A 27,438-nucleotide genomic window follows, 5' to 3' on the forward strand; every position below is an offset into this window, starting at 1 on the left:
TAGATGAATACTGTTAGTTGTCAGAAGCATACCTGCTGGGCACGGGTAACATTGTGAGTTTCCAGTCTCGTTGACGTACGTTCCGTTAGCACAGCGCAGTGGGTCGGCCGTTCCCCCGGGACAGTAGTGTGCGATGGGACAGGCGTCCCCACCGTGCTGCTCCTCGTCCGTGGGGCGCGCGTACAGGGCACCTCCAGAACAGAAGAAACCTGCGGTGGAATTATTTGCATTATGACTGGAGAATATGGACTACAAATAAGGATATTGTAATTCTTGATTTGTTAACGGTAACTTAATTTTAGCTACTTATTGGTCTCTAGTCAACCGCAAAAATTTCATCACCGCAAAAATTTCTTCATTAACATTTACAGTGATGTTTGTTCCCAAATCAAATGCAGTGAACTACTCCCTTTTACCCCCAACCTCTAGAATTACCAACCGCAATATTAACTGGATTTACAGTAATAGTCTAGTGTCTCAGTCTCTCACTGAGTTTCAGTCTCTCAAGTTCAGTCTGTGTTACTTTGTACATGGCACATGTTAGTCATCCTCATCCCTACATCAAGCCTGGTTTATGAAGAATGTACATCTCTTCTGTAAACTGTAGCACCTAAGCCCGATCTTTACACATTTTAAACTGTGGTATAACATGTAAAGACTGTTATAAACTGCAATTAGTTTGTACGTTTCTTGTTTTTTTTTAGATACTTGCAATGATTGTCATGTAATTAGGAGACTATAAACATTGGTTTACAAAGTATACAATTTACAACCAGGAGTTTGCAAACCTCAGACGACAAGAAAGACCCCCTAAGCTATGGAAAGACCAGATTGCAAAAGACACAGGGCTAAATTTGAAGGCAGTAGAATCTAGGGCCTTGGACCGTGCGACATGAAGAGGGGGGGCAGGCTTGTGGCCTAGGCACTATAGGTATATGCTACGGTCACAATTTCAAACCGGGACCCGGCCAAGGTGTTTGCGGATACAAAAAATAAAAGTGTATTAAATTTTTCAACAATTATGCACACCTCATGCTCATGACTAAAATTTTCCACGTTTTGTGTATTTGTTGTCTTCTACACCATACCTTTCGTTTCCGCAAACTGCCCGGCCGGGCTCCGGTTTGGAAATGTGACTGTAGCATTAGGCAGGCTTTAGGACTAGGAGAGTATGAACAGAGCAGATGAAGATAATACCTGGAGCACATTCCCCGATTGGTTCCAGCAAGGCGTGGCCCTCGCAGTAAGACCCGGGAGAGCACGCGATGCAGTCTCCCTGTTCCTGCAGTCCCGTCGTGTTGCTGAACGTGCCGTTGGGACAAAAGTTGGCGAAAGGGTCGTCGGTGCCTTCCGGGCAGTAGTAGCCAGGCGGACACAGCCCTCCCGTAACATCGTCCGTCTGAAACATACGGCACAAGTCAGTGTAAGGCAGTCTGTGCTAGTAGGTTATAGTGGTGGATGTGCAACACAATGATATGGAGGTGTGGGTTGTACTGTAGTCTGTGTCTGGATGGCAGCTGATGTTGTTGAATGATTGTGCATCATGTTCCCTTTGAGGTGATGGGTGTAATCTGTAATCTCCAAGCAGATCTCCATGGGGACAAAACCAGGTGCTGGCTGAAAGATTCTGGCTGGCTGATACAATATTGACCCCGTGGACATCTGCTTGGAGATTAGTAGTCTGGCCATCTTGATTTGATTATATGGATGACATCTGCGCTCACATCAATTTTCGTCCATTTCCTTAAAAAAAAAGAAGTTTCGACCATACTGTAAATAGTACAATGCAGCTGCAAAAATATGCCGTGGATTGCAAAAAAAAATATTTAGAAAACGACACTAACGTAGAAGAATGTCAAAATCAATTCCAAAGTCAAAGAAGAAGATGTGAGAAAATGAAAATGAAGAATCTTTTATTCAGTGTGCCATACTCTGTGTGTTTAGTCATTTCTCCAATCTTCCTGACCACGTAGATTTCATAATGAAGGCAACTTTTCTGTTTTGACAAACCTTTTTTTTATTCGCATGCTCGCATCAGTCTAGGGGTCCCCAGAGGATGTCATCCATATAATCAAATCAACATAGCCTTACATGTATATGACGTGTCAATGATGTAATTCCAGAAAACAACTGGAGGAACCAAAGTGTCTTCTGATGAATGTTGACCCTGAACCAGTTCTGAATGGATAAACTGTGGTACATGTAGATGGCAGGTGCAATTCTCACCCAGGTCCTTAACATATACCTCACACCTGTAGCCATTGTCTCACCTCGTTGGGGTTTGTTCGCACAAGGGGAGCTAAATACATCTGTTGTAAAAGAGAAGTCCAATTGTGTGGTGAACAAAATGGTACCGGGTAGTCTTATAGAGCGGCCTGTGAAGGGAGTTAGGTCCTTTCTTACAATAAACCTAGTAGGCTGAAATCCAGCCATGTATAACGCTATAATCGCTACATTCTACCTCCACTTCTGGATTTCTGATGGAAGTATGGATCGAGAATAGTGTTCACAGGTGGATTTTAAGCTATAAACCTATTCCATTTGTAGTGGATACTTAAAAGTTGGCTACAAAATGCACTCATCCCATTTTTGGACTATCTGGAGAGAGAAAATAACAAGTTAAACATGCAGTTTATACATTCATCAAAAAATATTTTGATGTACGTAATTCACTATACTCAATGCTTTTGTCGGATCTACCAGGATTTATCTCAATGGACTTGAATAGCAAATTTAAGTAGTCATAATGAAATGTGATAACCCATGCATGGTATACATTGGGAAGTATATCAAAGAATGTGTAGACGTTAAAAACTCCTCCAATGATTGTAAAATCCCATTGTCATCCCATACTACTACACCATATTTTATAAGAATCTGATAGACTAATTAGCCTAATAGACTGTTATCTATGTACCAGTGAATGCCAATATTACTTTGTACCTTGTACAATTGTTGTGCAATACAGTTATTGTTACATTATCATTACATTCATCTGGGCATTCAGAGAAAAGGTAATACTTAATATACACATCTTATAAGACTATACATCATAGACATAGAAACTTGAAAAAGATAGCCATAATCTTTACAATCATGATTTTTATCATCATTACTATTCATTGGTAAACATCATAACTGTTCAAACATTTTCATGTTTGTGAGTTCAAGCAAAATTAGGGTACAGTCAAAACCGCTCCAAACCACTCAGGAGACTGATAAACTCTGGTCTATGTGGACAGGTGGTCACTATAGACAGGATTCTTAATGCTTGCGTCAATCATGGTAAAAATTATCTGAGGGGCAACCAAAATGTGATCATATTGGCCATGTGATCCTTATGTAGAGGTGGTCACTTGTACAGTTTTTTCTGTTCAACACACTTTATGTTGTAACGAGATGCATTCCATGCAAGGTAAAATGAAACACTGTTGTACAGTAACAGTTACAGTTATGTAGTACATAAAAACTCAACAACCATCAGTACTTACAGGAGTAGAGACGTTTGCTCCTAGTGTGCAGTAATGCCCGGCAGCACACGGCCCCTGGGGAGAGGCCAGGCCGTACGCCGTGCAGTACTGACCGGGGGAGCAGGGTTCACACTGCGGCTCCTCGTACGCGCCCGTCGCACTACGGAATGTTCCCTGCACCACACACAACAAGAGGAAAGAGTCACAATCACTCATCACATAGCAGTGCATGCTTGACAGACACCTGTATGTTAAAGTAGTTTACTGTAGTTTACTGTCCCGACAAAGCTCAACTTGCACACTTTGCTATGATTTTTACACAGTGGCTCCGCATCAGTGCACTATGGAACATTCCCTGGACCACAAACAAGAGGAGGAAATGAAATGACATTTCACTCACACTACATCAGGACTGGTGATACATCTTAACTTTTCACAATCACTAAATCACTTTAATCTTATCAATAATTATTATTATTATTTGTTTACCAGGAAATGTAGACTCAGGCCATTTTAACCTATTCAACTCATCATATAAGTAGTACATTGTGGATAGACATCTGTAGGTTTGAGGACAATCTAAAATTGATGTTGAACTTGCAAACTTTGTTGTAATTCTCAAAAGAACCCAACACACTTACATGTATCAAGAAGAGTAGAGGCCACTTGGTTAAATATACAAGCCGTGACAAAGCTACATTACACTTCTAGTTAACTAAAAACCGTCATACGTGTACTACATGATAATACTGTGCAAACCCCATAGTATATGATCATGACCGTGTTATGGCATGATTATCTTAGACAGTACCAACTGTTTAGTCAAAAGTGTTTATCATAAGTAGCCTTTTATGATAATAATGAAGTTATGTTATATTCTAGAATGAATTGTCATGAATCCATAATTCAGCCAATGGGCTGCAAGTGATTTATATTTCTAATAAACCATTCATCATAATCATAATCATAGCTAGAAACACCTTACCGGTGGACATGGTGTAGGTACAGCACTCCTCGGTGGACAATAGGACCCAGGAGGACAGATCAGCTGATTGACCAATCCTGTTCCATTACAGTAGTAACTCTGCAAGCAGTCATCGCAGCTGGACTGGCCTGGGGACTATACAAGAACATTTCCTACACTTAGATTTCATGGTATGATAAAATCAAAGAAAGTTCAATTCTTGTCATTTACATGTAGTGTCACTATAAGTGTAGGGTTACCATTTAATTTGTATCAAACCCGGGCCGTAATAAGCTTCGATACGGGAGTTCAGACTGGTTCTTACTTTACAGTACGGCCCGGTCTTCCCTTGTTTGATTCGGGGCAGGGTTTGGGGTTGTGTGACTTACAGTTTGGTAAGTGCCGACGGGGCAGGGTTTGGGGTTGTGTGACTTACAGTTTGGTAAGTGCCGACGGGGCACGGTTTGGGGTTGTGTGACTTACAGTTTGGTAAGTGCCGACGGGGCAGGGTTTGGGGTTGTGTGACTTACAGTTTGGTAAGTGCCGACGGGGCAGGGTTTGGGGTTGTGTGACTTACAGTTTGGTAAGTGCCGACGGGGCAGGGTTTGGGGTTGTGTGACTTACAGTTTGGTAAGTGCCGACAGGACAGGGTTTGGGGTTGTATGCTGCGGCCTCGGTGTAGCTTCCAGCGGGAGTCTCGACCTGGTTGGGACTGGAGGCACCACCGGTGCAGTAGAAACCAGGGTCGCACGGTCCTGTAGGTTCTGGGTTGGTGTCACCTGCACAGTAATATCTAAAAAATACCACAAAGCATTAGTGTCAACTGGATTCTACAATTCTGACATTATCAATTTAATTTGTCAACTTTCTTGTGCCTGAAAGAAAATAGGTCTTTTTTTGTATTTTTTCTTTGCACAGCCAAATTTAATGTACAGCACTACCAAGCAAGACAAGTTTAACATGTTTCATACCGTTGTGCCATAAGCTTAAAAGTGGCAAGTACAACTTGACACAAACATGCAGATTCTTAAAAAGAAATGTGTACTGCATTTGCTTGGGGACATTGATCAATCTATTCTTGACTAAGACTATGTTTTTTCTCCAGGGTTTGCCCTTAGAAATAGCCACCGGCTAGTTGGGCAACTCTGGCATGTACAGTGTAATTACATGCTGAACCGATAAATAAAAAATAAATAAAATAAAATCTATTCTTAGCAAGTTTCAACTTAAGACACATATCTGTTTATGTACAACATAACAACATAACACAGCATGCAAATGACATGTTGAATCACAACACATGCATACATGTACATGTATGTTGTGTAGTACTACATATTCACTGAATATGGACTTGTCTTGAGATAGACTTATTATTTGTTCTCACCCAGGATCACACTGGACACAGTCCTCTGGCCCTGCAGCGCCCGAGGAGTTACTGTACGTTCCCTGCGGACAGGACGTCGGGATGGCCGAGCCAATCGGACAGTAGCCGCCGGCCGGACATACCCCACCGGTCAGGCCGTCAGGAGGGGCCTGTGGACAAAGTTTCAAGGTCAAGTCATATTGCAGAACGATGCTGGCCTGTACTGTTGTCAACAGGAATAGTGCTGTTCCCTATATGACACATATGATAAATCACTGATCGTGCAATTGACATCTGTACCTGCTCCGATTTCTACTAGATTTTAAATGCCTCTTAACTTGCTATATCTGTCCTCTCAATTTGTAAGCTGAATTCGATTGTTGATTTTGAATGTATTAGTCCTTATTCCCAATGTTGTCTTACTACACAGTGACTGTAGTGTTCAAATATTTTAATTGAATTATCAAGACGCTGATTTTACTGTCCTATAAATTGTAATGGCTGAGCTCCAATTCAACCAATGGGCTGCCATTGTTGGCGACATGTCTGAATGTGAATTAAAGGAATAAACCATTACTACTACTAATATTTGAACACGATCAATGGAATGACCTTTTCTGTGTTGGAAATTTCAACTTTGCAACACTGTGAGTGCCTGTAGCGTCGCGTAGCATACTGGCAGGGTGTTTGGCCCAGAACCCATAGGTCCTTGATTCGAATCAAGACTTTTTTTGTTGACATTGTGTCCTTGGGAGAGGCACTTTTCACGAATTTCCTCATTTCAGTCAGGTAAAAATGAATAACTAACTTCGGTTAGGGATGTCCCTTGGATAGGATGTTAAATGGAGGTCTGTGTTTGAGGTCAGCCACAGCTCGACAATGTAAAAGAACCCTTCCCAGTGTGAGTGGATGAAGAAAATCTGTCCGGATATGCAGCTTGTATTCTTCAGTAGAAACCTGGTGCGTTACACCATGAGGCGCTTTACGGGGTATGCAATTATACAAAATTCAAATGGAGGTCCCATGTTTGAGGTCAGCCACACCTTCAGAATGTAAAAGAACCCACCACACTTTTCAAAAAGAGGATGGATCAAGAAAATCCGTCCAGATATTCAACCTGTATAAACCTCTTGTGTTACGCCATGAGGCAGTTTATCGGGTATGCAGTAAAAACAAATAGACATACCGAAGAGGAGGCCCTGGTTCTGCAGTAGAACCCAGCATCACATTGACCGGCCGGCTGGGTCAGGGCGAGTCCGTCACAGTACCATCCTCCCGGACATGCCACGCAGTCCGAACTCACGCGTAGGCCCGTCGAGTTACTGTACGTTCCCAGGGGACACGGCTGGGGGAAGTTACTGCCCGTGGGACAGTAGCGGCCCTGTGGCAAACAGATGGTGTTACCAACAGCACAGAAATTCATCTTTCCCTAGAACTATTGTAGAGTGGAACTTTTTACCACCTTACCACCAAGTACAGTCGTGACATCCTAACTAGATATGTTTAAACAACAACTGCAGCTAGATGTGCAAAGGTTAGGTGTGACAGGTCATTCAGTTCAATTAAATTACCAGCTACTGCAGTGCTGCATGCGAAAGTCTATTATACCCACTACCATGGTATCAGCTAGCTATGCGTCAAGGCGTCTTTTGGACACCTTACACTAAAAAGAAATTAGACACCTCTTTTGCAGCTGGACGTCCTGATTGGACCCAGTTTCCCTAATAATTACATACACATGTTACTGTGTTACGTGATGAAAATGGAAAAAAATAACAATACCAGACCTATCAATCATAAATATAATAATAAGTAAATTTCACTTGTTCTTAGACAACAGAAGCTTTCAACTTGATGGAGTATAGCTTACTTCAGGGCAGGTTTTTGGCCAGGCTAGCCCTTCCTCGTCACAGTAGTAGCCAGAGATACACAGTGTACATCCCTGGAAGGACTCTCCAGCTGAGGCGTTGAGGTAGAAGCCTTGTGGGCAGGGGTTGGTGTACATCCAGCCGGTACCCTCTGGGCAGAAGTGTCCACCGGGACAGTCATCAGCCTGAACAGAGTTATATATAAGTGCAACACTTGTATCGTTGATGAAGGTTAGACATCCAGGTAATGAGATACGCCAAAAAACAGTTACTCAAGCAACTGGATAGAATTTTAAAACTACAGTGATTGTCAGACGTTTCAGACAGCATCCGTTATCTTTCATCAGTGACTGAAGGAAAGATCTGACAGAACTAGGTTTTATACCAAACTCTGAATTGAACATTTGTATCTCTTCTATATCTGAGGTTACAACAAGGTTGAAAGTTGAAAGTCGATTTGTGCATAGTGCAGGATTTTTTGGTTAGATTGAACTTGTCAAATTGTTTACATTCTAAATAAATGTTCTAAATAACTGTCAACTTTTATTGCATTGTAAATCATACTCTACTTCAATCTATAAACTTAACGATCATATGATTTTCATGCTGTTTGCCGATGCAAATGAACCATCAATTCATTCATTAGCTAACAATTGCTGTGAACAACAGATCTCAACTGATGACGTAGACTGGTTATATCAAGACCTTTTTGCTCTTACAATCAATCTACTTCTTTCACCCCATTCTAAATCTAGATTGCGGTGCGAGAAAGCCAACAATACTGACCGGAGCGGACAGTCCGCCTGGCCAACAGTACTTCCCAGCGGGGCAGATCTGGCACTCGTCTTCAGTCATAAGTCCAAGTTCGTCGCTGTATGTACCGTTGGGACACGGTACAGGGTTGGGGTCCTGGAAAAAATGGTGCAAAAACATTTCATACCAATGCCATTTAACAGGATATATATAAGGAAGACATTGCACAAACCTACTAAGTGTCCTAAAAACAGACCTCAATAACAAAGGAATTGGAGACCTAAGAACAGCAAAGAAACTCAGAGAGCTATGGCAGCTCGCAGGAAAGAAGGAACATTGGAATGAAATGAAGAAAGACTGAATGCAGCCAGAGGTTGTTTCCACAACTACCTGAGCTGCAGAATACAGTGGATCATCATCATCATCTGAATGACATCACGTCTAGTGTGAAGACATTTTCCCCTTTCTATATCGTCAGAGTGCTACATGTATCATTGAAGAAAGTTCATACAATCATCCAAGGGACAAAAAAGCAGCAACAGTGTGAGCATACTTATCTGAGATGAGATCTGACTTGTCAGCTTGAAGAAGAGAAAGAGAGCATCTCGAAAGCTCCCCAAAAGTAGTGAACTTTTGTTATGTGTAAGGGTTAAATTCTTCGTCCTAAAGAAAGTTTAACATGTTTATATAATGTATTTACTATATAAATATTCATTTATTCATTAATTTTCCTTCAACATAAAAGTTGATTTCCAAAGGGGCCCAAGAATGTACAGTTACAGCGGCCATACATTCATATTCAACAAGGATGAAACCCAAGCTTTGAAGATAAGTGCTGTAGAGACAAAAAAAAGTAGTTTGTGACAAAATTATTGAAAACTCACGATGTTTCCCCTGAGACAGTAGTGACCAGTGGGGCAGGGGTCAGTCTGCAGGTCCGGAGGTCTGTCCCGGCCAGACTTGCACCACATGCCAGCTGGACAGATGAGTTCGGTCAGCATGTAGGTCTGGCTGGTGGTCTCCGAGTCGCACCAGTGGCCTGGGTCGCAGGCATTGCACTCTGACCAACCTTCAGCCTGAAAAGTACATAATAAAAAATACATCAAAATATGTTTTCCACCTAACATGATGCTGATACCTTAAATTTCTACATTTGTAAATTGTCAAATAGATATTTTCTACTAATAATCTGGGTCCCAGGCATCGCACTATGACCAACCTTCAGCCTGAAAAGTACAAATAAGACAACAACACTCACTTTTTGGTTGATGCCTGTTAAGTTTTTGTATTTTGTGAATTGTTAAATAGATATTTTCCACTAACAGTCTGGGTCACAGGCATTACACTACAACCAACCTTCAGTCTGAAAAGTACCCCCCCCAAAAAAAAAAAATAGAGTAAAAACACATCAAAATATGTTTTCCATCTCTAACTTTTTCCTGCTCTTTATTAGGTTTCTGTACATGCAAGTTTTCAAATAGACATCTTCCACTACTAGTTGGATGTCCTTGCTACATGTAGAAGCATACTACAGTCAAAACTGCCCAGGAAGACCACTCCTAGGACCAATAAAATATGGTCTACATGTACATGTACATGTATGATTGTGGACAGGAGGTCTCTGTACACAAGAAGGGAAGAAATGTCTAAGGAACCATCAAAAAGTGTTTTTTTATATAAAGGTCACAGGTCACTTGTACAGAATTGACTGTATATCAATGGCCAGGTGATCTTTGTGTACAGGTGGTTACTAGTACAGGATTGACTGTATATCAATGGCCAGGTGGTCCTTATGTAGAGTTTGACTGTATGATGTTCTATATATCATCAATGACAGCTGAGCGGCTTACAGAATAAGAGCCTTTCCCACAGGGTACAGGTTCCACATTGCCAGTCCCATTGCAGTAGTGGCCGGCCGTACAGGCCACACAGTCGGACAGGTCATCCTGTACAATCTCAGAGTTGTAGGTCCCAGCGGGACACTCCGTCGGTAAGGACGAAGCCACGGGGCAGTAGGCCCCCTCGGGACAGTCCTCGCAGTCCTCCCAGCGCGTGTTCCCCTGGTTGTTGGAGTACGAGCCGCCATGACAGGGGTTCTCTGTTGCCGTGGCAGTGCCGGCTGGGCACCAATGGCCTAAAAAATAACATATCATCATGTCTTCAGTATCATAAACAAAATATCATGAAATGATCATGTCTTCATTTTAGTAAACAAAATATCATCATGTCTTCAGTATCATAAACAATATATCATGAAATAGTCATGTCTTCATTTTAGTAAACAAAATATCTTGTCTTCAGTCTTATAAACAAAATATCATCATGTCTTCAGTCTTATAAACAAAATATCATCATGTCTTCAGTCTTATAAACAAAATATCATCATGTCTTCAGTCTTATAAACAAAATATCATCATGTCTTCAGTCTTATAAACAAAATATCATCATGCCTTCAGTCTAAAAAAACAGCATATCATCATGTCTTCAGTCTTACATACAGCATAATATTAGGAGAGGTCCTGTCACAGATATGTAATAGTTGGGGATACTCAGTTCAGTGCCAAGGAGAGGTCCTGTCTATGCAATAGTTGGTGATACTCAGTTCAGTACCAAGGAGAGGTCCTGTCACAGATATGTAATAGTAAGTGATACTCAGTTCAGTACCAAAGAGAGGTCCTGTTACAGATAAACATAATCCATACAGTACCATATTGTACCCAAAGTGGGCATGTAACATTCTCTGTACCGTAACCCTGTGTTCTCTGTAAGGGACTATCTAACATGAGCTGTAGTGCATTGTAACCTATAAAGAATCCTAGGGAGGTCTCTGTAGCTCAACTCATAACAGCCTCACAGTTGAACTCCTGGTTCCAACAAGTTGGTAACTTGGAGACCCCAATTCAAATCCTGGTACAAGACATCTTGGTTGGGGGCTGTACTCGTCTTTTGGAAGGGACGTAAAATTAAGGTCCTGTATTTGACAAGGTGTCTCCAACATGTTAAAGAGGAAGGGCTAGCAACCCCTCCCTGTATGAATATACCTTGCTACAGAAACAGCAAGGAAAACTGTAATCTGTAACCATACATACCTGTATCACAGAGCCCGGATGGTTCAGTGGCCCCCTGCAGACAGTAGTAACCCCGGGTGCACACGTAACACTCGTCCGAGTGCTCCAGGTTAGTCAGGTTACTGTATGTACCAGCCACACATGGGAACTGCAGAGGAAACTGTGTCCCAGCTGGACAGTAGTGACCGGCTGCACATGGCTCCGGTGCCTTATTCACCCCTCCAGTACCTGTTGATTATGTAATCAAACACATGTTTTATGGTAGCAGGACACATTTCTTTGCCTATATGGGGATTAAAGGACCCCAAAGTGAGTAGGTTCGATGCCTAGCCTAAAAATCTCTAGCAGGGTGCCCAAGAAAATTACAAGAACAAAATATGTTTGACTTCAGGGTACAATCTGCAAAATATGTGAAAATGAGCTAAAGTTTGCCTGCTTGTTCTCTTTTAAAAGCAATTTATTTGACATCCTGTCAAGAAGTCCTATCAAGTTTGACCAAACTTTCGACATGTAAAAACCCTGCTGCAGACCCTGCTGCAGAAACAGCAAAGAAACTACAACACAAGGTGAACTACAACAAGCCAAACTTGAATAACCACATTATTTCTGGATACAGAATGTCTAGTCAAACTTAACACACTTTTGGACACATTTTTCTACACATAATGGATACAATGTCTGTTGTAAAGATATAGGTTAAAATGTTTCACCTGAAAGACAGGCAACGCCTGCTGGACAGGTGTCACACTGTGCAGCTGATGTCAAGTTACGATAGTCGGTGTACGTCCCGGCAGGACAAGGGTTAATAACATCATCTGGGTCGTCAGAGCCAGCAGGGCAGAAGTACCTGCAAGTAAAAAGTGAAAAGTGATTTTGAAATAGGTTAGCACACTGAAGAGCTAATCTTCCACTGGTCGTGACAGAAAAGACAGACTCTACATTTACCCGTTCATTGTACCAAGGAAATTCCCCAAGCTCTTTTCAACATATTCAAAGTACAATGAACCACGGCTTAACGTCCTTTCCTAAGAACTGCTACCCTTTCCAGTAGCATGCATGTCCGGTAGCGACAGCATCCGGGATTCGAACTCCCAACTTCTTGGTTCAGAGGCAGTGTTGCTAACCACCAGCCTACACAAGCTACGCAAAGTCAGGACACTGTTGGAGATTTTGGGCAGGTACATTGTCGATTGTACATGACATTGTATAACTTCTCTCCTTACCAATCTGATGAACAACAAAGTTAAGATCTGAACCCTCAAAATTGGAAGAACCAGCTTACCCAGGCGAGCAGTCAGTATCTGGCTGTGTCAGTGCAGATTGTGTGCAGGCTTGTCCAGCAATGCAAGGCTTACAGTCAGCCACTTCATCTTGACCCACGTTCGGGTTGTACGTGCCAGCCAGACAGGCTACGGGGTCTGAGGTACCATCTGGACAGTAGTAGCCAGCAGGGCACTGCTGACAGGCTGAGGCCACACTAGCGCCTGTCTCCGCAGTGAAGGTTCCTCCAGTGCAGGGAGAGGCTTGGTAGTCTCCTGTACCCACAGGACAGAAGTGGCCTCTCTCACAAGGGATGGGCACAGCAGTACCTGGGGTACAACAGACAGAAGTAGTGACACATGTTGGGCTCGACATTCATTTCTAAGTAAAGGTGCACCTAAAAATTAAGGTGCACAGGTAATATTTTGGGTGCACAAAATAAGAAATGAACCTAAAGTCTATCTTAGCTAAATTCAAACTTCAAAACAAGCACAAACTTTTTTTTCCTGACACTTATATGACAAGAATATGCTGTATATGCTGAATATGTTGTGTAAATTTAAATTAGCTCGCATTTTGGGTGCTGAAAAATTCATAATGTACCTAGTATTTCAAGCCATGCACATGGCATCTACAATACAGGACTGGAACTCAACGAGTACGTTCACAAACAAATGGGACCAAGGGGAGCAGGTAAAACTTCTCTAAGTTTCATAAGTTAGATCACAGGTTGAACTGCACATGTGTAAGGCTAAAGTGAAAGCCCCTAACTTGTACACTGTTCTTGTCTAGACCAAGCTTGATACGTGCCCAGACGTATTATATTGATTTCATACTGTACATACTGTAAATACATTCAATTTCACGGTAGGGAGAAAACAGAGTGTTCGCGGTGGTTTTAAATTCGCGTTGGAAACACCAACGGCTTTAGGTGTAGGAGGGTAAAAATTTTTGAGAGATTTCAAGTTCACAGTGAAGAGCTCGCCACATAAACCACGAAGTCAACATAAAAACACCGCAAACATTTCTGCATTTTACAGTATTACCCATAATGTATCACACAGAGTATGCAAAGTTCAAACCACAGACTGGTTTATAATCATGACAGGATAGGTTTTGTTGAGACATTGATGGCTTACCTGGTGGGTTACAATAGTTCCCCTCTGGACAGGCCATGCAGTCGTTCTGATTGATTCCTCCCAATTCATTCCGGTATGATCCTGCTGCACATGGGTTGTCTGTACCGCTAGTGGATGCAAGTGGACAGAAATGACCACGAGGACACAGGTACTCGTAGGTGGGGTAGCCAGATGTTCCTTCCAGACAGTAGTACCCTGCAACAAGAACAATGATATAAACTCAGTCACGTTTGGGACCGCATGCTTCACATTGCAGCAGTGACCAGTCAGTTTGGGCCTAAAGAAGGTGATAGATGGTCACCGAAACTAATCGGCTAGGTAAAAACACATGATTGCGTACAAAGAACTTTTGTTATCCAGTAACTTACCAACCGAAGACTATTCATGGAAGAAAATGTGTGGAAAAAAGATAACACAACCAACAGGCAACACTAATCACAGTAGCCACTACAACAATGTATATTTTGAGTGCATGGCTACTTGACTATCACCATCGTTTGTCAGCAACTTGTAGTGAAAGCCTACCTGCGGGACAGTCAGTACAGCCTTCAGTTTCATCCTTGGCTCCAGTCCTGCTGCCATATTTTCCAGCGGGACAGGGAAGCTTGTTCAAACCATCCTCACAGTAGTAACCTGTATAAGACACAATCAAGCATACAGTTAGAGATATCCAAAATGTGCCTGAATAGACTTACACTCAAGTATATAACTTTATGACTTATTTGACTACTAAAACATTTTCTTCCTACCACAAAATTGAAAATCTAGCACTGGAAAGAATGAGATTTTATTTTCAATTTGTATGGGAATTGAAATCAGCATGCACCATCTTTGATATGAATATTTTCTTTTAAGCATTTCTCTGTTAACTGTTAGACTATTTTACATTTCTGTCATCATTGAAGACCACAGATTACTTTGCCAAATTGTTCAGGTACAGGTCCAAACCCGTAACTAAACCTCTGTAACCGTACCTGTACCGGATGTTAGGTTTAGGTACGCAGCACTAGTATATACCATTTTCAAAATGCAGCTTCAAAAGATCTTTTAAGCAACTTTCCAAAGAAGCCCAATCATTTGCCTTTAATGTAGCATACAGTAATTAAGGGAATTTAGGGGAGGTCTGTCTCAATGTTTTCGCCACCTTATCTTGACAATCGCATTGGGAATTCGAATTACATTAATAATGTCTTGATATTTCAACTAACATGTCCATAATTCATAGTGTAGGGTAAAATATGACTGTACTATATGTTTTAATTGATACTTTGTAATTGTGTGAGCAACTCCTAATCGTAATGTCCCAATTTTAGAAGTGTTCACATATCTTCACTAATAGTGCAGGGTTATTATATGTACCATATACTTTAAAACATGACTACTGTCTTGTGTAATGGGTGAGCATAAGTCTTAGAATGTGATTTCAAAGAAAGTTTTCAAAGTAACAGCTGCAGCCTGTGATATGGTCTGTATCTGAAGGACTGAGCGTACCTTGTGGACAGAGTCCATCTGAAGGCGTAGCGGAGGTGCTGCCCTCCACACAGAAGTAGCCTGGGTCGCAGGTGAGGCAGGCTGTTGTGGAGGTGTTACTGTACGTCCCTGCCTGACACTCCTCGGGCTGGAGATCCTTCTGTGGGCAGTACGACCCAGCTGGGCAGGGGGAACAGGCTATCTGGGAACCTGGGGGCAGTAACAACAACCAGTCAGTTGCAGTTCTCTACTAGTGTGAATAAAATAGAATTAAAAATACAAAATTTAGACTAAATTTTGTATTTTCAATTCTATTTTATTCTGTCATCTTTATCCAGGGTTGCCCAACTCAGTCACTACTACATTCTGTTATCAAGGGATTTTGAAGCACAGTTGTTGTAATATTTGATGTCACTATTCAGTGAATCAGATTAGGATTACCGTATTTCTTCTAATAAAGGACGCACTTTTTTGACATTTCAACCTTCAAGATGAGGCTTCAGGTCAAAGCCAAAGTCGGGGTGCGCACTTTATCTAGGTTTTCTCTCGAGAAAAGTCGCGACGTAAGTCAGGAAGTCACCGATTATTACCCCAGCAGGCTAGCCCCGTCACTTCACCGACACGCAACGATAATTTATGCATGTTCTGTTCTTATTCATGTTCTTATGTTTACAAGATAACGATGCTACATCATACGTATATTTTTGAAAAGGTATTCTAGATATAAAAATAATTGATTTAGCGATATTAAATATCAAATTATGAGACACCAAATAACGCTGGGTGTTTTCAACCGCGCGACTATTTCAGTGTGTAGGGCCGGCCATAATTTCGTACCCCACGCCGCTTGTACGAGGCCGCTTGCGACGTCAATAATTTCCTAACCACCCACACGGCTGCAAATATGGGCACATCGTGCGTATCTGTAGATATTATTTATCAAAAACGTAATAGCTAGAATCTGAAATGTTCCAGAGTTCGCTTCAGCGGGAGTTTTGTTTTTGTTTTGACGGATAAAACGTGAAAACCCACGCCGCTTTCGGCACACTTCCGGGTTCATTGATCGCTAAAATTACGCAAAAGCCACCATCAATCCGCAAATAAATGTATGCTTTCCCGAAAACATCTTTTGGTTTTGCATTTTCTTCACCATAATGTTGCTACGTAGTCGATAAAACCGCGTTTTTATTGCGTTTTCATGTGTAACATTTCAGACAAAGAAAAAACTTCGACCGCGATTCTGCTGCCCCATGATGCACTTCGTCTGCAAAATTCCCGCCTTTAGCTGCAGCAACAACCAATCAGAGACGCGTAATGCGATCATGTGATGAGGATTACGTAACACGCGAAATGCATATTGGGGCAGCAGAATTTAAACAATATGGCGGCGGGCGATCGGCGAAATGAAATGATTTGTCAATGCAACGCTGTATTTTGCGGCATAAATGCCGAGAGACGATCTTTTATTTTATCTCAAAATGCGTTTTACACGTTTGTCTTTGACTAGCCCGGTAGAAATCAAGCGGATCGTCGTCTGGTCCTTCAATATCAAGGAAGTTAGTCAGATATCCTGGCGCGAGGTTCTCAGCGTGACGTTTAAACTTCAAAACTTTTTACTAAAAATTAGAGCGGAGTAGAGGGTTGTGTTGACCCCATATAATGGTAATGTTTTCCCGAAAATTCCTTGAAAATGGAACAATTAAGAAAGACACCAGGACTTCATAGCGTGCCGAATACCGGGGCGTGGTCACATCTTGGAGACACGCGCCGAGCGACGGCGGCAGATCGGGGGTGCGCACTTTATTAAGGTTTTTCTGTGAAGTATCTCAGCTGGCGAGATTGGGGTTGCGGTGAAGCCCAAATCGGGTGCGCACTTTATTTGGAAGAAGAAATACGGTATTCTTTATAACACTTCATTGGTGTCTCCTGCACAAAAGTGTCAAAAACAATTCTTTTCTTCCATGCTTTTCCACTGCTATAGATTGAGAAACAAAACTGACCTCTCCCACCCATGATGTTTTACCAGAAAAAATACTTGAATCAATCAAACCCACTATGACCTGAACTTGACACGGATATAAGAATACAGGAACAGCATAACTGACCGAGGCTGTAGTATCCATCCTGACATGCAGTACCAGTGGTGTTGGTCAGGGGGCATTCCTCTCCTGCTGGGCAGGGGGTACAAGCCTGGAAACAACCAAAAACAACAAAATGAGGCTATATTTGGATTTACATTTTCCTTTTCTCTAATGGTGCATACACATTGCACATTTGTAATAAATATTGTGCATCTACATGTAGTTTTGTCCTAATATGTGATTCTGTCAATTCTAAAGCTTCAACATACCGTTGCTGCTGCCTCTGAGTACGATCCAGGGTAGCATAAGAAGCGGAAGTCGTCATATTTTGATGGGCAGGCATAGCCAGCGTCACACATCGTACAGGCTGCCTGCCCGCCTTTACTGAAGCTACCATCAGTACACAGGGTCTCAGTGGCTGACATTGTGTCGGGACACTCATAACCTGGGGGGCATGTGGTGCACTCCTGTGGGAGGAGAGGATAGGCAGAGGTGGATATCAACATCAACATGGAATTGATCTCAAACTTGTTTAGCTCCATGAACTCAATAAACAGTTGAGCTACTCTTCCACTGGTTGTGATAGAGAAGATAGACCCTGCTGTAACAGTATTTACAGGTTCACTGTATCAGGAAATTCCCCTAGCTCTTTTCTGACATGTACAATGAACAGTGGATGGCTTGCAGTGGCCCCTTCTCTCTGAAAGGAGGAGGAACGCCCGCCTCACCTTCTTCTACAAACTAAATGTTAATAACCGCATTAATATAGACAATATAAACCAGCTCAGGGGCACACCCGGGGGAGCCATGACCTCAAGTTTTACACCATTCACGCAAGAACTGACACACTCTTTCTTTCCCCGTACCATCCCTCAGTGGAATACCCTGCCTGGCACGGTTGCGACGGCTCCCACAGTTGCGTCGTTCCGTGCCAGGCTGGAGGCCTGCCCGCCTTAGCCCGGGACCTCAACTCCCCCCCTACTTTGCCCCTGAAGGGGTTATTTTGGGGCAACCCCCTATGTAGATGTAGATGCTTAACATCCCGTCCCAAGGACTCAGCAGCGACCCTTTCCAGTAGTGTGCATGTTGGGTGAGTGAAACAGTTGGGTTTGAAGTTACAACCTCTTGGTCCAGAGGCAGGGTCACTAACCCCTGGACTACGCACACTTCCCCAAAATCCCGTCATCATTCTGAACAACTATCAATTCTGCACTAACGAACTTTAAATTAGATTTGAGCGAATCAAGAACTCACAGTTTGGCGACCAGTGGAGTAAGTTCCGGCAGCACAGTCATAGCCTTCCGCTGTGGTCTGTGGACATGCCTTACCAGTCTCACAGTCCACACAAGCTGTAGCATTCCCTAACGAATACTCGCCCTGGAGAAACAGCATAGGAACTTAAGTTAGTACTTACAAACCTTACCTGGAACATGAAGGTTCAATTTCAGAAGAGACTCTCATAATATGAATTCAACAGATAATGCCAATAAGCTCATGAACATGCATGGATGTAGGCACTATGTCTCTAATTGGTTCAGGAACACAGGATAATAATTCTGCTAACTAAAACATGTGATTAACAATATATATTATAGCAGAAGGAGTGAAGATTCCACAACGCTTTTATTACTTGACTATGATCATATATAACTTTATGGCACAACAATTGTACAAGGTACAAAGTATGGCATCTATAACTACAGTTCTATAAGGCTTATCTACCTGATACAAGAGTGTATAGTATGGGATCATGAGCTTTTATAATCATTGGAAGAATTTCTAACGTCTAGACATTCTTTGATATATTTACCTAATACATGTCAATTTTATATGAATTTCTTTATTTCGGGTATGTCATCCATAGAAAACAGCCGTACAAACATAAATAGATAAGTAAAGAAATGAATTCTTACTGCAAGGCATGGTGCGTTGCCACTGCCGTCTACGTTTGGACATTGCCAGCCAGCAGGACAGGACCTGCAGACATCTTGGCCCCCCAGACTGTAGGTGCCGGCCGAACAATCTGTCTGCAGGGCTGCAGTCGTGCTGCTGCAGTACTTTCCTGCAGGGCAGTCTGTGCAGAAGGACTGGCCCCCGGTGGAGTAGGTGCCTGGGAGAAAAGGACAACTCAACTCATTACTCTAATTCTTGTTTCCTTCACTGTAACTTTATGTTCACTGTTTTCACGGTCACCTCTGTACCGTGAACTTATCATCAACGTGTAAAACATGTTGTAATTATTTATGATTCCTTCACACATCCGTTCTGTAAATCACTTGCTGCCACCGTGAAGTTGAAGTTCAGTGAATATGTCCATTTTCCTTATACCGTGAAATTTTGCTACCGTGAAGATAAAGTGAATACAGTTTGTATCTTATGTGGAGAAAATGGCTTGTTATAAAGTTCTATTTTCAAATCATAATACAGTGCACACTGAACCTATCCCTGTTCTTCAATTATCATTATAACAGATAATTCTGAATTCAAAGTTCTGGTGAGTAAATATGGAATATGAGTGAATGTGAGTGAGTGAGTGAGTGAGTGAGTGAGTGACTGGGTGAGTGAGTGAGTGAGTGAGTGAGTGAGTGAGTGAGTGAGTGAGTGAGTGAGTGAGTGAGTGAGTGAGTAACTGGGTGAGTGAGTGAGTGACTGAGTATCTGTAGTGCCCTGGGCATGTCTTACCTGGTAGACACTGGTACTTCTGGGTGGGGTCCGTAGTGGAGGGACAGGCCTGACCTGCCTCACAGGAGGTGCAGGACAGCTGCTGCGCCACGGCGTACTCTCCAGGGGGACAGGGCACGGGCTGGGACTGTACAGATCGGCAGAACAACTCAGTTAGAACTTTGTTTCAACACAAGAAAATCAATACATCAAGGAGTGGCATCAAGGAGGCTATCTACATCAGGACACACCAACAAACACTCAACAGAAACGGCAGGCGGAATTTTTTTTGTTACTAGTATTAGAGTAGTTTTAGAACCAATGTATTAGATTAGTAGTAGAAGTCCTGTTATTAGTGTGTCATTTTATGTACTTTACCATGACTTTTGTATCTGTATACCTGTGTTTCCCTTAGCCCGATAGGGCAGGAATGTACAATGAACGTTATTAGTTATCAGTATTACAACATACTTGTCTCTTTCACTGTAACTTTATGTCATGCTTTTCATGCTCACCTCTGTACAGTGAACGTATCATCACAGTGAAAAAACTGTTGTTGTTATTCATGATTCCTTCACACATCCGTTCTGTAAATCACTTGCCACCACCGTGAAGCTTAAGTTCAGTGAAAATGTCAATTTTCCTTACACTGTGAAATTTTGCTAACGTGAAGATAAAGTGAATTACAGTATTGATTACACTTGAGATCAACTGATTGGAGGAGTTCAAACTTACACTAGCGTCTGAGCAGGCAAACCCAGCAGGACAGTCGGTACAGTTGGGGGCTCCGCCCAGGGCATAGGTGCCGTTAGTACAGGTCACTGGGGTCAACCTGGGGATATGGAAAGGTTTCATGTTAACGGAAATAATTGATACCTAAAGCAATACTGTAAATTTATTTACGTTCACATGGTTTTGATTTCGCAGTGAGGAAAAAATGGTGTGTTCGCGGTGGTTTTAAGTTTGCATTTGAGACAATAGAAGACGAGGGGGTAGGAGAGCAAGTGGTTCTAGGTTCGGGAACTGAAAACCACCGCAAACATTTCTGCATTTACAGTACACAGTCAATACTCATGTAGAAATACTCAATATGGCAAAAGTGGACTGCATTGTAAGCACTTTCAGTCACACCATCATCATCATATAAAGTTGCAATTATACTAATCCTTACATGATTACATACTACATGATCATCAAATAATTGTACTATACAGTCGTGTTTGATAATTCATTAATTAAACATGGATCCATACATAAATAGTAACATGCTTTCAGAAGATGATCATTAAGCCTACCATAGGCATGACTTTATGTCAATCTAACTTAATCAGTTAAATCTATGATGATCTTTACCCACATCTTGAGCACATTAAAGAACCCACCATGCTTATGGAAAAGAGTAGGAGTCCTTCTCAGCGTGAGTGGTGTGTTATGCTTATTTCGGTCTTATACAACTTGTACTAACTGTGTAAAAACTGGTGTGTTACTTCTAGAGGCAGTTCACCAGTTATGCAAAACAATGAAACAAAATAACACACCTTGGATCTGGGCAGGCCTGGCCTGCTGGGCAGTCGGTGCAGCTTGTCTGTCCCGTCAGTCCGTTGGTCGTCTGTCCAGCCTGACAGGCGAGCGGCTGCTGTGACTTGGAGGGACAGGCAGACCCGACAGGACACTCCGTACAGTTGGCTTCTCCCGCCAGACTGTACTCCCCACTCCCACACTCCTGTATGGGGACTTCTGGCGATGGGCAGCTGTAGCCCCCGGGACAGGGGTGGCACAGCGCATCACCCTGCAGCAACATAGCGTCATTCTGGTTAAAATCTTTACATAGAGACAATCATCTTCTACTAAACAATCAGGCTTTTTGTGCACAAAATGGAAATTTGTAATCCAAATGCTGATCAGCTTGTGCTGAAAAGGCAAGCCTGTTAGCTAATATTTACAAGCAAGGTGCAAGAAAACCAGAAAAGTGTTTCCCTGTCCCTGGTGCTGACTATGTTTCCCTGTCCTTGGTGCTGACCGTGTTTTCCTGTCCCTGGCACTGACTACGTTTCCCTGTCCATGGTGCTGACTGTGTTTCCCTGTCCCTGGTGCTGACTGTGTTTCCCTGTCCATGGTGCTGACTGTGTTTCCCTGTCCCTGGTGCTGACTGTGTTTCCCTGACCCAGGTGCTGACTGTGTTCCTCTGTCCCTGGTGCTGACTATATTTCCCTGTCCCTGGTGCTGACTGTGTTTCCCTGTCCCTGGTGCTGACTGTGTTTCCCTGTCCCTGGTGCTGACTGTAATTCCCTGTACTTCCCTGTCCCCAGTGCTGTGTTTCCCTGTCCTTGGTGCTGATTGTTTTCAGTATCTCTGGTGCAGCGTTTCCCTGTCCCTGGTGTTGACTGTGTTTACTTTTCCCTGGTGCTGACTGTGTTTCCCTGTCCCTGGTGCTGACTGTGTTTCCCTGTGTTTCCCTATCCCTGGTGCTAACTGTGTTTCCCTGTATTTCCCTGTCCCTGGTGCTGACTGTGTTTACCTGTCCCTGGTGCTGACTGTGTTTCCCTTCCCCTGGTGCTGACTGTTTCCCTGTCCCTGGTGCTCACTGTGTTTCCATTGCTATCTTGCAAGTTGTTTGTATACTTTTTCTATGTACTATTACATGTTGGAGCCCTCAACTTGCAACTAAACCTCAGTATAATGTTCTTGTGACAGGCGTACTGACCAGAGTGCTGTATTCTCCATGGTCACACGACAGCGGTGTCTGGGCTGGGTTGAGGCACGATGAGCCGGCTGGACAGGACGCACAGCTGGAGTTGCGTGCGTGCGAGTACGTACCACCTGTATGAACGTGTACCATATAAGGACATTCTTAGCATCCCATGTTCCTAATATGATGTAATGGAATGGCTCTGTCAGGTACAGTTAACTAAGAGTAAGGGGGCAACTGGTGCAGTGGCCTAGTTGGTAGGGTGTTTGCCTTGCACGCGGCAGGTCGTGAGTTCGATCCCCGGCCAAGTCATACCAAAGACTTTCAAAATGGTACATACTGCTTTCTCTGCTTAGCACTCAGCATTTGGGAAAGAATATGACAGTTAAACACACACCACTACCAGTATACTAGCCCCCTGTTGAAGTGATTGCACAAAGTTGTATGTCCCAAGGGCTACTGAAATGGGGATGGGCACTGCCTATGCACCATCTAGTGTGGGAAGGACTTAAGGGGGCCATTACACTGTCAACGAGCTTTGGCCCAATGCATCCAACACCAGAAGGACCCAAAATTTTGCCTGAAAAACTACACTTGATCCATGGAGCTCGCTATCTGCACACATAAATCGATTTTATTGTAGATTAACGTAAGATACTGTTTTCATTATCAAGGTTATACTTGAAACTTCTGTTATTGTTATTCTAAGTTTATTTTTGACTTTCTATTGTCATCATATCATTTCCTACTGGATGGCTCCCTCACTTTGTTATTTGGAAAATTCAATAAAAAAATTTTCTAAACTACAAAGATACGTCTTTGTATGAAAAAGAATAAACCAACTCCATCCAACATTTCAGTAGTTCTGTTGTCCAAATTACTTGAAAATGGCTTTGCTACAATTATTTAGAATAAGAGTCAACCTATAGTTTGATCTATAGTTTAACATATAGTCTCAATAGTTTAAGAGAAAAGTGGTGTAACCTGGACAGTGTTGCGGTGGCTGGTCAGCCTGGAGACAGTAGAACCCTGCTGGACAGTCCGTGCAGACGACTGCACCCGGAGCGCTGTAGGTACCTGCCTCGCATGGCTGTGGGGACATGCTGGCGTTCACACAGGTGCTGCCAGCTGGGCATACCGTACACAGCTGGGCACCTGCTGAACTGTAGGTGCCTGGACAGGAGGGGAAGACGTCGTATAAACAAGGTGGCAAGGCGGTGTTGTGTTTAGGGCTGTTGACTTGGAATCTAAAGGTTTTGGGTTCAAACCTCTAGCATGCCACAATGTTGTATCTTTAGGAAAGGCGCTTTACACCCATTTCCTCACTCAACTCATGCAAAATGAGTATTTAGCTTCAGTAAGGGATGTTTTCTTGTTTGGGACATAAAGCTGAAGCCCTTATGTTTGAAGAGAGCCACACCTTGAGCATGCTACAGGTCCCAACACACTTATAGAACAGAGCAGAGGCCCATCCCAGTTTGCACTGAACAAACCTTAAAGCCTGATCTTACGCAGCTTGTACAAAACTGGTGTGTTATGCTGGTTGGTTTACTAGCTAGATGTAAAACAAAAAAATAAACACTAGACTGGCAAATTACTTCAAACAAGCTCCAATTTAATTATGGAAAAACACTTTAATTATGGACTCCAGCCCATTTCTCCTAAATGCTTTACCCGATAAACTTTTTATCTTTATTAAGTACATACCAATGGGTAATGCATTTGAGATTAAAAATAAACCCACATAATTCCAAGACTTACCTGTAGGACAGGCTGTGCAGGTGTATTCTCCAGCATTGCTGTACTGGCCAGCTGGGCAGTCCTCTGGGTTGGAGGCATTCACACATTTCTGTCCGGCCGGACACTGCAAGCAGAAACCCTGGCCGGTGGAGCTATAGGTGCCTTCAGGACAGGCCTGGGAATAGGAGAGTGAAATGTGTTAACTTCATGTTGTAGACTTCATGTTCCATTACAGCCTGCTGCCTACATGTAACTCTGTAACCAATAGGGAATTGAGTGCCAAACGGCTACTTCAGTACTAGTGGGCCAAAGGTTAATACACTAAATGTAATTCCTGTATGACAATCAAACAAAAATGAAAGAAACAGATTGCTAGCATTTCCATTTTACACTTCACTTCAAAGGATAAGAGATTGTGCTGCTCAAGCAAACTTAACAAAGAGGTCATCCAGAGCGTACCAACAAAATCAGGAATTTTTACACAAAAAAATGAGATAATCTCCAAAATCTATATCACATTTTCAAAGCATTTTTTTCCTTTAAAGAACTACAGTAACTGTAAATGCATGAAAGTTTGCAGGGTTTTTATTTCACTCTAAAGGGAAAATGGAGTGTTTGAGGTGTTGTTGAGTTCGCGGCAGCGCTATATTACATATTGCCACAGTATTGGACAAAAAAACAACGGAAACATTTCTGCATTTACAGTATTCAAAGTCTTAAAGTTAAAAGAACCATTTTCTGTGTTACCTGACATGTCTGCACCCCTGCTATACTGTAGTACCCGGCATCACAGTCCACAGGTGCAGCAGCTACATCCAGACAGGCCATCCCCACAGGGCAGGTCAGACAGGTGGTCTGTCCAGACGAGTCTTGGTAGGTGCCTGATGGGCAGGCCTGGGGGCCTGACAGGGGAGACGGGCACTTGGAGCCCTCCGGACAGGACAGACATGCTGTTCCATTGGAGTACTCGCCAGTCTAAAGAAGAGACAGATTTCATGTTATTTACAGAATGCTTATTTGAGTGTAATCCATATTAGGCCATGTTGATTTGATTATATAGATGGCATCCTTTGGGAACCCCAAAACAGAGTACAAATAAAAAGAAAAGTTTTAAAAGAAAAAAATTGCCTTCATTATGAAATTTACGTGGTCAGGAAGGTTGAACTAAACACGCAGAGTATGGTTTATCAAATAATGTATTCTTCCTTTTTGTGCTTTGTTCTTCTCCATTGACCTTGGCATTCTACGACTTTATTATCAATTTTTCGAAATATCTTTTTGCTCCCTACAAATGTTTGTCTATTAATGTAAGAGAGTATCAAAGGTCACTGACCCCACAGAGAGATGGTTCAGCACTGGGGTCTCCACACGACGTTCCTGATGGACAGCTGAAACAGGTGTCTGATCCAGCTGGCGAATACTGAAGCAGGAGGGTACAATAAGAACAATGTTTCTTACTTGTGACAAAACAGTACAGAGGCAGGGTTCCCTGCTGGGGCCCTGAATTGATCTGACACTTCAATTTCATGCTTACACATATCAAAACTGATTGCAATTATTGGATATAGAGACTAAAACTCGCAAGTAACTTGCACAAGTTTTTCAAGTTCCAACCTTGACTCGTTTTTTACAAGTTAATTTATGCAAAGACAAGACCATAGGCGTTGAGGTAAAGATCTGTGCGGTCAGACCTGACCAAGAAGACTACTCACGGGACTGATAAAATCTGGTCTATGTGGACAGGTGGTCACTATGGACAGGATTCTTAATGCTTGTGTCAATGAAGAAAATCATCTAACTACTGAGATGGACCAGCAAAAGTGGTCACAATGACCTGGTGGTCCATATGTAGAGGTGGTCATTTGTACAGGTTTGACAGTAGTAGTTTCTATAATAAATCTGAAGTTACATGTTAAACATGTGCAGTTTTAACAAGTTGAACAAAGTTCATTAAGTAAACAGTTGCACTGTATGTAATAAAGACAGCTGTTTCACCTGTCCAGTCTCGCAGGTGATTGGGTCCGCAGCCTTGTCTGGACACCTGGAGCCAGAGGGACACCTGGTGCAGGTGACAGTGCCGTTGGATGTGGAGTAGTAACCAGTCGGGCACTGTAGAAAACATACCACAGTCAGGATCAAACATCCATGTCATGTGAATCAGAAGCTTTTAAGTGCTAAAATGTCAAATATCAAAGTGTAAACATACCGTATGTTTAAACTACAGACTTGTTACAGTCACAAGGGATAATTATAATGTACAGAACTATTAAGGGCAAAAACAGTGTCTGAAATAATAGGAGAAACTCTGATACAAGATACAACATACTCTGAGCGGCTTTACTGCTAGACATTAGGTCTTTCTTGTCAGTGTACATGTAAACTACATGTACAGATCCATTAAAGCAAAGTCAAGAGATGGTCAGAATGTACAGGAAAAAGCTATCCTATAAACAGTGTCTAACAAGATGATAGTGAAACTATGAGCTGCCTTACTGCTAGACATGACTGTAGGCCCTTCTTGTTTGTGTAGCACAGTAAGTTTCAAACTACAGTCAAACCTGTATTAGCGGTCACCTTTGCATAGCGGCCACCTGCCCATAGTGGTCACTTTTTGTCAGTCCCTTGGATTTTTCCCATTGACATAAGCATTAAGAATTAGGCTATAACGGCCACCTGTCCAACGCGGTCGCGGCCAGACGATTTTCAGTCCCGCGAGTACAGTAACACTGTCGGTAACGGTCACGGCGCGCCGGTAGAAGCCGCATCGCCACCGCACGCCGGGTTCAAAATCTTCATTTTTTCACGCAGTTATCAAATTTATGTGGATTCAACTGGATAGGATGATAATAAAGAAAACCAGAATGTTTTATCTTTGTTAGAAAATCCATGGTTTGACGCGAAGTCAGTAT

At 42.6% G+C, this 27,438-nt stretch overlaps 1 protein-coding gene across 1 annotated transcript in view; it reads right to left on the reverse strand.

Annotated features, from left to right (window-relative positions):
• The window catches only part of LOC136434146 (uncharacterized), a 166,700-nt gene that overhangs the window by 114,632 nt on the left and 24,630 nt on the right, over positions 1-27,438 (reverse strand). The window contains exons 16-45 of the mRNA XM_066426913.1: positions 26,525-26,638; positions 25,863-25,949; positions 25,277-25,504; positions 24,551-24,704; positions 23,774-23,962; positions 22,805-22,920; positions 21,639-21,889; positions 20,836-20,932; positions 20,122-20,248; positions 19,353-19,549; positions 18,694-18,816; positions 17,709-17,906; positions 17,464-17,548; positions 15,380-15,568; positions 14,414-14,521; positions 13,889-14,083; positions 12,772-13,078; positions 12,200-12,336; positions 11,511-11,717; positions 10,272-10,555; positions 9,306-9,497; positions 8,455-8,577; positions 7,671-7,853; positions 6,987-7,181; positions 5,822-5,970; positions 5,059-5,227; positions 4,456-4,590; positions 3,492-3,644; positions 1,198-1,399; positions 33-209 (exon numbers count right to left, since the gene is read on the reverse strand). Of these exons, the coding sequence (XP_066283010.1) occupies positions 33-209; positions 1,198-1,399; positions 3,492-3,644; positions 4,456-4,590; positions 5,059-5,227; positions 5,822-5,970; positions 6,987-7,181; positions 7,671-7,853; positions 8,455-8,577; positions 9,306-9,497; positions 10,272-10,555; positions 11,511-11,717; positions 12,200-12,336; positions 12,772-13,078; positions 13,889-14,083; positions 14,414-14,521; positions 15,380-15,568; positions 17,464-17,548; positions 17,709-17,906; positions 18,694-18,816; positions 19,353-19,549; positions 20,122-20,248; positions 20,836-20,932; positions 21,639-21,889; positions 22,805-22,920; positions 23,774-23,962; positions 24,551-24,704; positions 25,277-25,504; positions 25,863-25,949; positions 26,525-26,638 (5,071 nt within the window). The remainder of the gene's footprint in view (positions 1-32; positions 210-1,197; positions 1,400-3,491; positions 3,645-4,455; positions 4,591-5,058; positions 5,228-5,821; positions 5,971-6,986; positions 7,182-7,670; positions 7,854-8,454; positions 8,578-9,305; positions 9,498-10,271; positions 10,556-11,510; positions 11,718-12,199; positions 12,337-12,771; positions 13,079-13,888; positions 14,084-14,413; positions 14,522-15,379; positions 15,569-17,463; positions 17,549-17,708; positions 17,907-18,693; positions 18,817-19,352; positions 19,550-20,121; positions 20,249-20,835; positions 20,933-21,638; positions 21,890-22,804; positions 22,921-23,773; positions 23,963-24,550; positions 24,705-25,276; positions 25,505-25,862; positions 25,950-26,524; positions 26,639-27,438) is intronic.

Source organism: Branchiostoma lanceolatum, chromosome 4 (genome assembly GCF_035083965.1).
Source record: "Branchiostoma lanceolatum isolate klBraLanc5 chromosome 4, klBraLanc5.hap2, whole genome shotgun sequence".
Lineage (NCBI taxonomy): Eukaryota > Metazoa > Chordata > Leptocardii > Amphioxiformes > Branchiostomatidae > Branchiostoma > Branchiostoma lanceolatum.